This window comes from Passer domesticus, chromosome 2, assembly GCF_036417665.1.
Source record: "Passer domesticus isolate bPasDom1 chromosome 2, bPasDom1.hap1, whole genome shotgun sequence".
Taxonomy (NCBI): domain Eukaryota; kingdom Metazoa; phylum Chordata; class Aves; order Passeriformes; family Passeridae; genus Passer; species Passer domesticus.
In genome coordinates, this window is record NC_087475.1 from 25441251 (window position 1) to 25454587 (window position 13337).

Sequence of the window (13337 nt, forward strand, 5' to 3'; positions counted from 1 at the left end):
AAAAGTTCACAAAGACAGCGCATCACTGCACATCACTGATTCCTTTGACACAGCTAATCCTGTAAGCAGACTGTGTTTTAGCCAAGAAAGCACTAATTTAACAAAGCTTAGAGACACTCTAGAATCTGAATCTGAAATACTGAGGATACTTTCCTCAAGCTGAAGCCTGAAACCAGTCCCCAGTGATGGCGCCCAGATGAGTAGTTGGGAAAAATTATTTAGCAGTCTCTCTGGTGTTCTCATAGAACAGATAAGCTCTCTCTATTGTTTCTCCTGGTCTGGAAGGCTTCTCTTTTCCTCCACATTACCTGCATTTGCTACCAGTTAGAGAGCAACCTAAATTTTCTCCGAGACCTCTCAAACTAAAGGCATGTCCTTCAAGTAAAAGCAACTTGCTATTACAATTTAGCAGTGCCTTCCCTCCCTCAGTATCTGTAGGATGAAAAGGAGTAAAGGATCCTTGTCTCTAAACTGGAGAATCAGGGATTTGACAGGTGGACCACTTCTTGCACAAGGAATTGGCTGGATGGACACACACATAGTGATGCAGTCAATGGCTCAATGTCCGAGTGGAAAGCATTGACAAGTGATGTTCCTCAGGGGTTGGTCTTGGGATCAGGACTGTTCAACATCTTTGTCAGCTTTATGGGGGACAAAGTGCACCCTCATCAAGTTTCCTGATGACACCAAGCTGTGTGGAGTGGTCAGCATGCTGGAGGGGAGGGATGCCATCCAGTGTGAAAGGCCCATGAAGTTCAACAGAGCCAAGTACAGGTGCTGCATCTGGGTTGGAGTAGCCCAATCAATACAGGCTGGGGGATACCAGACTGAGTGCAGCCCTGAGGATGACTTGGGGGTGTGGGTGGGCAAGAAGCTCAACATGGCTCCACACTGCATCCTTGCAGCCCAGAAAGCCAGCATATGCTGTGCTGGATCGAAACCAGGTGATGTCACCAGCAGGTTGAGGAAGGTAATTTTCCCCCTGCAACCTGCTCTGGTGAGATCCAGACTGTAGTGCTGTGTCCAGCTCTGGGGCCCCCAACATAAGAAAGACATGGACCTGTTGGAGCAAGTCCAGAGGAGGGCTGCAAAGATAATCAGAGGGCCAGAACACCTCTCCTATGAGAACAAGCTGAGACCTGGGGCTGTTAAGCCTGGAGAAGAGGCTCCAGGAAGACCTTTTAGCAGTCTTCCAGTATCTAAAGGATGCTTACAAAAATGCTGGAGAGGGACTTTTCACAAGGGCGTGTGGTATTGGCTTTAAACTGAAAGAGGGCAAATGTAAATTAGATATTAGGAAGAAATTCTTTACTGTCAGGGTGGTGAGACAGTGGAACAGCTTACCCAGAGAGATGGTAGATGTTCCACCCCTGGAATTGTTCAAGGTTACATTGGATGGGACTTTGTGCAGTCTGATGTAGTAGAAGGTATTTTTGCCCTTGGTAACAGGGTTGGAACAAGATGATTTGTAAGGTCTCTTCCAGTCCAAACCATTCTATGATTTTATGATCAAACAAAATTGTTTGCTCTGATTATTATCCTGATCCTTTGCTGAAGAATCTACATAGCCCATACTGCCTACAATAAATGGTTAAAAAATTCCCAGTAGCTTTTGAAATCAGCATTTGAAATTATAAATAGGCTTTCTCCTTGAACAGCTGTGGAACTGTCTGCTGCTGATGTTCTCCAGAACATCCTTTCCCATGAGTGATGAGATTTTGGAATCTGCAAAAGATGTGTGGGCACTCTTGGCCCCCATTAATGCTACCTCAAACTGAGTCTACCAGAAAAACTAGATATTTTGTAATGGATCTGGATAATCTTCTTGTTCAAGTTTGTATTACACCCTTAATCATCTCCAAGACTGTTATCACAAGTTACATTCATTTTTTTCCAGGTAGATGATACAGAACTATTTCCTTTATGATTCAAAGGAAAATATTTTTACTCTCCTGCCTGGTTTCAAAGAAAAAAAAAAAAGAATTCACAGAATCACAGAGAGTTCTCCAAGTAATTGGTTTCCGTAATACTTTCTCCAAATAATTTAGCTTCCCTAGATGATCATTCAGCTTGATCTAGTACTGCCAACTTGTAAAAACTTATTGTGAATCTGTGCAGGGAACATAATGTATGGTATAAAAGACAACTGCTGATAATTTTCTGTATTTCTATTCACTAACTGAAGATTTCTCATAGATTACAGGTTATTTAGACTATTTGTGATTCTGGAGACAAACCCAACATGAAGGCAGACCCAGCTTAACAACCATCAAAGTGGTTGCATTGGAATATTTGTGAGGTTAACAACCAACATACACTGGAAGGCATAAGGGTTGATTTAGCTTCAGTGTAAGCTGACTCAACAGCAGGTTTCAACAGAGTCCCAGTTAATGAAATTTCTGGACCATTTGCATTGATACATCAAGGTTGGGAAATCATGTAGAGGAAACAACTGTACAAACTCCGTTCAGATGATATCATAGCACCCCACTGCTCTTGAGGCTCATCCGTCTAGAAGGGTTAGGAGAAAAAAAATGTCTCTGATTCTGTATCGACAATGATTCTTCATATGCTGCACACATCTGCCTTAAAGCCCAACATTCTTCCTGGTAGTTCAGAGCCAATCATCTGGCCTTGTCAGGAACTCAGAGACTGTCCTAAGCTGTAAATTCCCATGACCGGAGCGCGAAGGTCTGTACTGAGTCTCTTGTACATGCTGCTAGAACATGTGTTCTGGGCTCCCATGTGGAGAGGGTATCCCAGTACACAAATTACTAAAAAGTCACAGCCTCTGTAAGAGAATTAAATTCTTTCTGTAGTTAAAACAGCCAGTAGTAACTTTTATTTGCATGATCAAGTCAGTTTTGATAGCTGTTCCCACCACAAAAATAGTTACACTTTTGTTTAAACAGAAGAACACTGAATGGAAAAATTGGCATACGATAGGCTGAACTCCTGCAGGGGTTTTAATTTTCACATACTCTTAAACTCATGGAGCCTAATGAGCTTAACATTTTGGCCAGTTGCACAATTTGGAAATTTCAACAGTGAATGGTTTTTGGACCAAAAGAAAAATGTTCTCACAAATATGAAAAGTGAACAGATGTTACTATTGGTGCTTCCAACGCCTACTGACAGAAAACATCTGTGTTGAACTTCCTGAATTTTAGGATCTTGAGAACACTCCCACACACCACTGAAAGCCATTTGAAAGCAACTGGGCTGACAGATTGGCTCTTGTGTCTATGACTGAATGTTCTAACTCAAGCAGGTGCTGGTTGTTGTCTTGCCTTGAGAAAGCCCAGTTAGCCAAGCAGCAGTCTTACAGCTATCCAACCAACTGTGTTATCCAAGTTTTTGGCAATATGCACGAGGTATGCTTTTAAAAAGCCCCAGAAAGCAGCTGACCTTAATATTATGATGGTAATAAAATGAATAGAATGAATGAAAAGAACTTTAAAAAAATAATTTTGATGCAGATACTAGCAGAGTAGGAAGATTGCACTGCATTCTATGGTGCCCTGGAAATTTTTTGGCTTTTTTGATCCTGTAGAAACCCATGTTGAATGAACAGAATTTTGTTCAATAAATATACTCATTGTACTAAAAACTAAAACGTCTGCTCCGTTACATGAGTATGATACAGCAGATGTCACAGGGTAACTGGGAGTTCCTTGCTTCCTCCTGCTCCTTGTCCACACCCATCAGTGTGATAATTGTCTGGTTATAAGAGCATATTTGGCAAGGTGATTTTCCTCTCTGGTGAGTTTTTGGTTGGCTATCAAACTAACCTTCTCCAATTAATTACATAGTAATGAACATTTGACAAGTATAAATCAATGTCATTTTAGTGTTCTGTAAAACATCATTAGCTCATTCAAGTTCATTCAAGTTCATTCAAAGTTGACATCTCCAAATTTAACTTTAGTTACCTCTTTCTCAAAAACAGAATTTAGCTGGTAGTCAAAGGGACAGTATTTACATGTCACTGAAGTAGGGGTTTTTTTCTGATTTTATGGTTGTCTTAGCTTGGTAGTCTCAGTTTAACCAACATAAAGTGAGTAGCTCTGTTAACTGCACTTCCACTCTCAGGCTAACATAGAATAAATGTATATGCATTTGAGCACACACCATTAGCATCTGATTACTCTTTAATGCTGAAATACTTCTAATGTCCAAGAAAACCCTACTGTTTTGTACTACCAGTAGCAGCATTTCTGCCATGTATTGTCTGCCTGGTTAAGTAAATGTATTGCATTTATATCAGCTCCCTTTTCATGCAGCACAATTTTTATTTCAGGCTTAATTCTAACTGTTAAAACCACTGTTTCAGGACTTGATCTTTGGGCTGTTGCCTTATTGCACAGTTTAGAAAGCAATGATGTGAGGTCAGCTTTTGAGGTAGAAACCTGGGCTCCTTTTGTAGACACTTAAGAAAAATGGTTACATTCAGGTGCATTTGTTTGACTTAGTTTAAATATCTGCGTTAGGATATCTTGCCATGAGATATCACCTGCACCCAATGGGATCTTTTGATGACTACACTGCATGTAGATAAATGTCTACGTCTGTTCTATAAATACAATACTTCAAAAATTTCAAGTCATTTCCTTTCAAGTCATTCCAAGTCTTCTCACATAATTCAGTACAGGATGCTTACTAGAGAGATACATTTGCCAATATATGTTTAATTCTGATGCTAAATTTCCCAGTTTGTCTGTTTAGCCATACTTCAGCAGAGATTCTGCTTTGTACTTTCAGAGATACCCCCTTACTCAGTCTGCAAACAAAAGCGCTTTTTGTCTCTGCCCAATGCTTTTTTCCCACATCTTGTTCACCACCCTCTTCTTCTTTCCTCTATGCAATGACCTTTTGAAGGTTTAGTATGGAAATCCTCGTGTGGTTTTGTCTAGACTTGCCCTTTCTTATGCTTTGCTTTGAGAGATCATTGCTGTGGCCCCAGTATTGTTCTTGCTACAGAAGCACAGCACAGCACAGAAAGCATTTCTGACATTTACTCCTGTGTATTTTGTGACATGAAGAAACTATTAACTTGTTCTTTTGAGTTCTTGACCTACATTCCAGCATATATTTACTTTTGCACATGTTTTATCTTCTTGGGTGACATAGCAGCTTTCTGGAAGATCACAAATTAGATCAAACCGTGGGAACAGAAAACAGTACAAAATTATTTCATTACTGAGTACAGAAAAGGGATGTGGCTTCTGGTAAACGGAATGCTTTCATAGTTCTTTTTTTTATGAAGATTTAATGTGTATTCCTTCCTTAATGAAAAAAAAAAATTCACCCTTCTACAAGCTGAATCACTGTTCTGGAATTAATGTTAATGTCATTTGGTCACCACTGTCCTGAGAGAAAATGTCGTATGTCCAGACAATGAAGTTAAAAGAGCAGCAGATTGTTACCATGCCACTAGGCTGAACTAGCCTCATTTTTTAGTTATTTTTAACGAATGTTATAATTTTTTTGTTTACTTTTGTTATAAATAAAATAGCTTGTTAACAAACGAGAACGAAAGTCTTTTCTGAGAATAAGAGCTGGAATGTGAAACTCAGCTAAATAACCTCCTCTAAAGTAACAGAGAAAAAAAAGTAGAAATAAGCATTAGTTATGTACCTTTTTGTTAAAGCCTGCCAACACTTTCAGTGCTACTCTGTGTTTAAGAATTTAATATTCTTATATTTATAAGGCACAAGAGAGAAGTTTGTTTGATGTGCTTATCAATATTCTAGTTAGACAGCAGAAGTCCCATCTCCTCCTGGTGCCGTGGTACACTGGTAACCATGTTGTTACCAAATGTCCAAAATATCAGAATAAGACTCCTTTTTTGGTATCAGTGTGGTGGCAGAAATTAATGCCAGCCCTACACTAAAAACACAAATTCAGAAGACAAATTTGAGAATTTCCAGCCTGTGACAGTAAACATAAACGTAGCAATACAATGGAGGAGTAAGGTAATAAGTTTTTCTCATTTCTCTTAGAAGACCAAGTGTGCCTACTACACATACAATATAGGTTGAGTCACAGAGCACCTTCAGGCAGCTATGCTGCTCAGTTGCATGATGCATTTAATCCCATTTCATTTGCACTTCCCCAGCCATCTCACTTGCAGACATTTTGGCAGAAACCTTCTGCTTTTGTTGCCTCAGACCTCGCTCAAGGACAGTTTGACCCTATCTGAACTCTTTATCAGATTTCCTGAAGGTTGTACCGTGCTCTGGAATTCTGCACCTGCAGTGGTGGGGGCTGCGTGCAGCAGCAATGGCTGGTGCCATCTAGTGAGGAGCTCCTGAATGCTCACTGCACACTGTTGCAAGGCTTCTGTCTGGTCGGATGTAGTCATTACTACAGTCCTGAAGACACAGAAATAAAGTAACATGCTAATATGTTTAACAATCAAGGCTGCACAAACTTCAGAGTTTTTTTCTCTCACATGATCTTTGTCTCCAGTGGCTAGCATTGATTGTGTTTTGCCCTGTGTATTTTTATTTCCTACCCTTCTGTGCATGGTTTGATCCATTCTTCCTAGGCGGAATTACAAAAGTGTTTAAGTCTTGCTTAAACAAAACTCTTGAGTTGCATTCAAACTACATCATCAATGCACAACACAATGATGGAAGGTACATAAATGTTCCACTTTCCTCTGTGTCATGGTAGGTGTTGTACTCATCAGTGTCTGAAGATCCCTGGGGTCTGTCTGTACTGGGCAGCCCAGTGACACCAGGGGCAGCTGCTGAGTCAAACCATGCTGTGGCAGCAGGTGCTCCATGTGGTCTGCTTTTCTCTGCCTCAGCCCAAAGTGCTGCAACCCCATAGGTGAAGTATTTCTGACAATGTGCTTCATGGAGCTGAACCCCAAACCTTTCCCCTACATATTCCCCTCTACTACATTTAATCCATAAATTCCTAGATAACCTCCTGGATTTATGCTCCAGCAGAAATGCCATGTGATATGACCATCCTAGTCTGACTCTGTGTGCCACAGCAGGTTCTTGAGGTTCTTCCTTGTAATTTATATTTTTGGGGGTAGCGGGAGCACTAAGATCATACATTTTTTATTTGGAGTCAGTGATTGTTTCAGGGCAGTACACCTATTGAAACCACCTGAAAGAATCACAAATTCCCTACATTTACACCCAGTTTTCCACATTTTGCCAGCATTACCTTAAAAAACTTTTCTGTTTCTTTCTTGTGTGCCTGGAGGAATGTCTTTTCCTGGGTTAGCACTTTTAATCAGCTCAAAAGCTGCTCATTCTCCTTATAAATTATTTTGTTCCCTGTTGAGTTGCTGTCTGTTCCACTTGCTGGTCTCACTGAGTAGGAGTGCACTGAGGTCCTTGCTGTCACGTCCTTTCCCCATCTGTTCTTACAGAGACCGTTCCAGACCAAGAGCTCTTACAAAAAATCCCAGCTCCAGCTTGCCTGTCATGGTCAGATCACCCTTCCCGCAGGAAATGAACTTGTCCTTTCACCAGTGACCTTTTTAAAATGTCAGGGAATTAACCTCCTTTCTTTTTGTCCACTGTTAAAGGAAATGATGGCCTACAAGGCTCGTTTCCATGTGGGGAATACTGAATCATCACATTCCATGTACCAGAAGCAATTGCAAAATGGTTATCTGTAATGAAACATGGAGAAATGGACTCAGTGGCTGGGAAGCTCTGTAGAAACTCTGATTCTGCCTCCTCTTTATTGCAACAGTGTTCTCCTATCTTTGTATCACCACCCTGGTAGGTGGATTTCTCAGCAATTCATGATTCCTGTGTTTTAAAACCTTTGGAGCAGGTAATGTCATTTCTTGCATCTCTCTTTGTATAGCACATCAAACATTTGGTTGCTCTCAAAATTAGCACACCCTCTGTCAATTTTGTTTCCACACTGTAAATTTAACAGTAATTAGAAGGAAGAAAGTATTGCAACATGGCATCTCTTTCATCTGACCGATGGTAAAAGAACTAGAAATTAAAGTTCAAGCTGCAAAACATGAACATTGAGTACAAATTTAAAGGGCTGATCAGAGTCTTCTTACGTCCACTTATACTTAATTGCAAAATGCAGTTATTGAATTCAGTCACAACCTTGGCAGCATTTTCTTTCATGCATGTCACTGTACAAGTGACAGTGTATGTATAACATGGCAAATATTTTCTGGGGAGATTTCCCTGAGTCTTTCTAATTTCCAGCCTTTCTCCTCTCTGTAAATAGTTTTTGCACAATATCTAGGCTGGCCACAAGAATTTTGTGAGACCTCTTCCAGTCAGCTGAAGTTGCAGGAAGAGCAAAGCAAGGACTGCCTATTTAGGTGTATATCCTGGCATTGGGAGCTTTGTAATTCAACTAAAGGGTTGTGGAAGTATAAAAACAATGAAAGAACTTCTTGTTAATCTTCAAGACAGTCCATCAGCCCACTTTTTCCTTTTCTTTTTATGTGTTCTCTCAGAGGTGCTGGCCATGGCATTCCACACACACTTCAGTGAGCCTCTTAGCACTGGCCTATAAGTCCCGTGGTGGGTGAAATTGGGTAATGGTGCCATGCTCTGGACTAGGGAGGAGGTCCAGTTCACCCTAGTGAAATGGGAAGGTCATTGCAAATACAAGAGAGAGAACTTAATGAGTTTTCTGAAATATGACATAGATGATATGTTCCCCTAGGCTTGCTGCTTTTTTTTTTGCCTTTTTTTTTTCTTAAACCTGGAAATTTTAAGTCAAGCACAATGTTACAGCTTTGGAGAATTCTCTAGAATTCTGACCTTCCAGGAGCACAGACAGAGTAGTACCATGCATGCCATGTGTCACACAGGGGTATTTGGGGCTAAGAATTGAGTCATGCTTTGTTTGACTGAACCTTTCAAACTGATTGTCTTTGCTTAAATCTCCTTAGTGACCTTTGCCAAAGAGAGAATGTTCTTAGGTCACTTGCTAATGAAAAGGGGACATACTTGTTCAACAAAAGATCTAAGATAAAGAAAGCAGAGTTAAAGCTGACATGTCTGAATTACTGAAGGTTAACAAAGTTAATTCAGTTAACAAGCCAAGGTACTAATTGGCTGAAGAATTACACAAACATTGTCATGATATTAAGTATTTCCCTAGATCTGACTCTAGCCTTGTGTTAAACTAGTCCCATGAGGATCTATTCTCTTCTGCTCATATGAAATAACCCATATCCCTCAACAAACAAATGACCAGATAACTACCAGGAAGGCATGGGGAAGGGATGCTGATGCCCAGTTCTCTTCCTTGTTTTCCATTTCTTGTTTATTTCTTCCTCCACACCAGATAGGAGAATGGGACTGGAAGTGGGAGAGTGGTATCTGGTGGAGTTAGAGAGGTAACCATGTTCCATGGAATACCACCTTTGAACTGCACAGCTCTGCATGGACCCCATAGAAAGCCAAGCACAGATTTGAAATCCTGAATATAACCAGCCTTTTATCAAAAACTGCAATGAAAATTTTTACATGTGTTCTACCTCCAGACAGCTGCCCTCTAAAGGAGGGTAGATGGGTACTAAAGAGACCTTATCTCAGGAGGATGAGTGGTTTTTGGAATTTAGATTGTCTATTCTGGCTTTCAGGTACTCCAAAAATGAAGTGTCATTTTCAGTGCTCAGAACCCATGTGTTCCTTTCTTTGCAGAAGCAACTGAAACATTTATTTTCAGAAATTAAATGCAACTGGAGCCAACTCAAATCTCTACAAATGATTGTTAATAATTGTTCGGTGTTCTTTGCAGATGTAATGAATATGTTTCCATCACTTTTGAACCTTTCTAAAGGGTTCTTTCTAGATTTGAGTGCATGAGGAATAACAAATGTTAAGCATTGAATAATATTTTAAGGCTTTATAAGTAAAATTGAAGTATTTTTGATTGATATTTGCATGAGAATTGCAATGAGAATACTTCTCTACCAAAGGAACCCCAATGAAAAAAAGATCACTCACTCCATTTTTTTGATGAATGAAATTTGTATTTCCCTAAAAAGGCAATTCTGTGGTGCATGCTCATATGTATTTTATCAATTCCTGTATATATAAATTTTGAGCCATAGTAGATAAGAAAAGTGGAGAAAATGTTGTATAAGAAAGATTTTATTTTTCCCGATCTTGGAACTCACAATGAAAAATTCTGGTTCAGATTTAAGTCATTACTCTAGTGCTTTTAATCAGCATCTTTCCATTTGAGTCAGGCAACTCAGGAAATATGTCTGCTGGGATCTGCACCTCCACAGAATAAATTTTAGAGATTCACTGCATTTTGAAAAAAACTAAAAACTACTGCTGTTGGGGGTAGATGCATTTGTACCAGCCAGTGGTGCCTGGCATAAGGAAATGAGCAGCTGCTTTTTCAGATGCATATGCCTCCTGCCAACATGAGGTCTTTTATGTTTTAGATGTATTCATGTAATCTTTGTTTCTTCTCAGTTTGTTAATCTGAAAAGACATTGGCCTCTTAGCACCTAATAATCCACACGAGCAGGCTTGGTTTAAAAGTAGGGATGTTGTATAAAGTCAGGTTTGGTTGCAAGCAGAGGGAATTCTCTTTCACCCTGACAGCTCAAGCACTTAAATTCATGTTGTCCTTTGGCACTGCTCCTAAACCATCAGTCTTGTCAAATCAGTCCTAACAGTAGAGCAAAAGATCCATACTGTAAAAGTATAAATCATGCTGTACATATTGGCTGATTCCTAGTCTTCTTCCAAAATTAAAGACTTGCACTCAGTTCTGTACTTTGTTTGGCTGTGTCAGCTTCTCAAAATGGACTCACATGATGTGATACAATAAGATTTAAAGTATAAAACCTACCCCAAGTGTTGTGACAACCATTTTGCATGGAAGCAGTGTGGAAAATTGATTTGTTTTCGAAGCTAGAAGTAAGCTGTGTTTCAGTCACAGCAGTGGTTTAGAGTATGTGGTATGAAAACAACCATAGCAGAGATAAATGTTTGTTTTAGATAGTTGTTGACTATGAAATTTTTAAAGTGGATCACAAATGGGCCTATGAAACTAAAATAAATTTTGCCTAATATCAGTAAGGCATTGTTCAGTGTCTTTGGTACAACTTCCTGATCCAAAGAAATTAGGTTATCTTCAGGTTTCTTTTTTTCAAATCCCCACTCTGCCCTCTTTCCACCTCAATGGCATTAAATGAAGTTGAACTCTTGAGCAGGAAATGCATTCACCTTGTAGCTCTTTCTTTGAAGGCATGGGCAAGACTGTAAGTATTTTATACTAACAGAAGATAGTATTTTTGAATAAACTTTTTGGTATGAATAAATATGTGTTTGTTCATGGTTTGTTGTAGTTCTTCTCCTTTGTGAGATACTGGTGCTGTTCCAGCCTGGTCTGTGAAAAATTGCATTTTAAAAACAACTTTCATTAGATTTGACTTAATTTGAATGTCTTGGTAAATGGTGCTTTGCCCTTTTTAAAACATATTTCTCCAGAAAAGATTGCAGCAATGTACTATTAATGTCATTAGTGCAGTGAGTACACACAAAACATGTGTGCCTTCAGTAATGCTACGTCTGGAACAATATTCAAATACTTCAGTTCACAGATCTCAGACATACTGTCACAATCCATTACTTAAACCTCCATTGTGTCATTTCAAAATTGTTTTTTCCCCTTTTGAGCCTTGTGATGTTGGCAGCCAACAGGGATTATTTTTAAACAATGGTTGAAGTGGCGTGAAGAGCCAAACCAGTGCTGGAAGGGAGAATGACCAGGGAGCCCTGTGTGCAACTCCTCAACCTCTGTGAATCCATGCATGTCCCATCACTTTCAGGATCCACTGCTGAATAGAAATATTGTCACTAAAGAGGCAGAAATTCCTGCCATTAAATATTAGACGCCACTTGCAATAAATATGGCCAATAAGCAAATTTCACAGTTAATCATATTTTACTTGTTTGGAGTGTCATATGTTATGTTGTAGGGGAATTGCTCTTGAGAAACCTCATTCCAAAGAAAACAGTTTTTTCATTGAGTGGCCATGAATACTTAAGTAGTGAATATTGATTTGAATGCTAATATCCATGTGTTGATTTTGTGACCACACGTGCCATATAGTCACTGCTGCAGGAGTTTCTCTGTGTGGTGTTTCAGATGACTTTTATCAAAGAGCCTGGCCTACTGGGATGGAAAGAAATTCTGTGTTTATTTTTTCTTTGAGAGATTGACTTCGTTGCAGGAGTGATAACTTATCCAGCTTCATGCATCAGAACTGTTCCTATATAAATGCTGTTTTATTGTTTTTATCAGGGCCAGCCAGGACTCCTTGGATCACAGGGATTCACTGGACCACCAGGATTGATGGGGATCCCAGGAGTGCAAGGTCCCAAAGGTCACAAAGGTGAAAGAGGACACCCAGGAATAACTGGACCCAAAGGAGAAGTGGTAACTTTTGAATATCAAATGTTTTAACTAATAAGCAAAATGCTAGCAGAACATAATTTTAATTGTGCTGTTTCACTCTAGGGACAAAGAGGAGTCACTGGATTCCCCGGGGCAGATGGCATTCCTGTGAGTAGTGGGTTACTTCATCTTTAAGAAATCACCAAATGCAAATATTGCAGGCTAGCTTAAAGCCTTTGTACTTTAATTAAGATGTCTGGGTTAAATTCTGTGTCAGCCACATACACACTTTCCAGCTAAGGACATCTGCTGAATAAGTGGAACTGCAGATACACAACAAAAGAGCAGAATCCGTGCTCCCTCTCATTTCCTCAGATAATTAAGGTCCATTTGCTTTGTCGTATGGAGAAATCCCCTTATAAAAGGGGCAGAAAAGGACAGAAATTTCCTGTGTCTCTGGAGGTTACCCAGCTAAGTATGTTCTTTTGTAGAAAAGACCTGTGACATAAGCGCTTCACAACTCTTAAGCTTGTGAACGAAGGACACGAGTTGGTCATTCCTAATTATTTCTGATTTGCAAAGCTTGTATAATGACCAGTAATATTAAGAATACTAACTGTGGTTAATTTGCTTTATAGCTCATATGGCATGCTTGACATTGTCTTAAAAATCTTACTGAGCACTAAACAATGTAAAACTTTGAACAAATGATCCAGGTCTATGAAACTGAAACACTCAAAGAGGAAAACCGGGTAAAGTTCACAGCACAGTATTTTCCCAGCCTACACTTCTTTACATCTTGTGTCATAAAATAACAAAGAAATCTGAGTCACTGGAATCCCTGGACAGAGTTCCCAGGCTTGGGTTTCCTTTGTAGTGCTCCCTGACATCGGGGCCCTGCTTTGCAGCCCACGCATCCATATCCACTCTACTTTCACCCTCTTTTGTTTCCAGAAAAG

At 39.6% G+C, this 13337-nt stretch overlaps 1 protein-coding gene across 4 annotated transcripts in view; it reads left to right on the top strand.

Annotated features, from left to right (window-relative positions):
• The window catches only part of COL4A2 (collagen type IV alpha 2 chain), a 137757-nt gene that overhangs the window by 74783 nt on the left and 49637 nt on the right, over window positions 1-13337 (top strand). For all 4 annotated transcript variants that reach the window (XM_064407786.1, XM_064407789.1, XM_064407788.1 and 1 more), the window contains 2 exons: window positions 12286-12420; window positions 12502-12546. In XM_064407786.1, the coding sequence (XP_064263856.1) occupies window positions 12286-12420; window positions 12502-12546 (180 nt within the window). The remainder of the gene's footprint in view (window positions 1-12285; window positions 12421-12501; window positions 12547-13337) is intronic.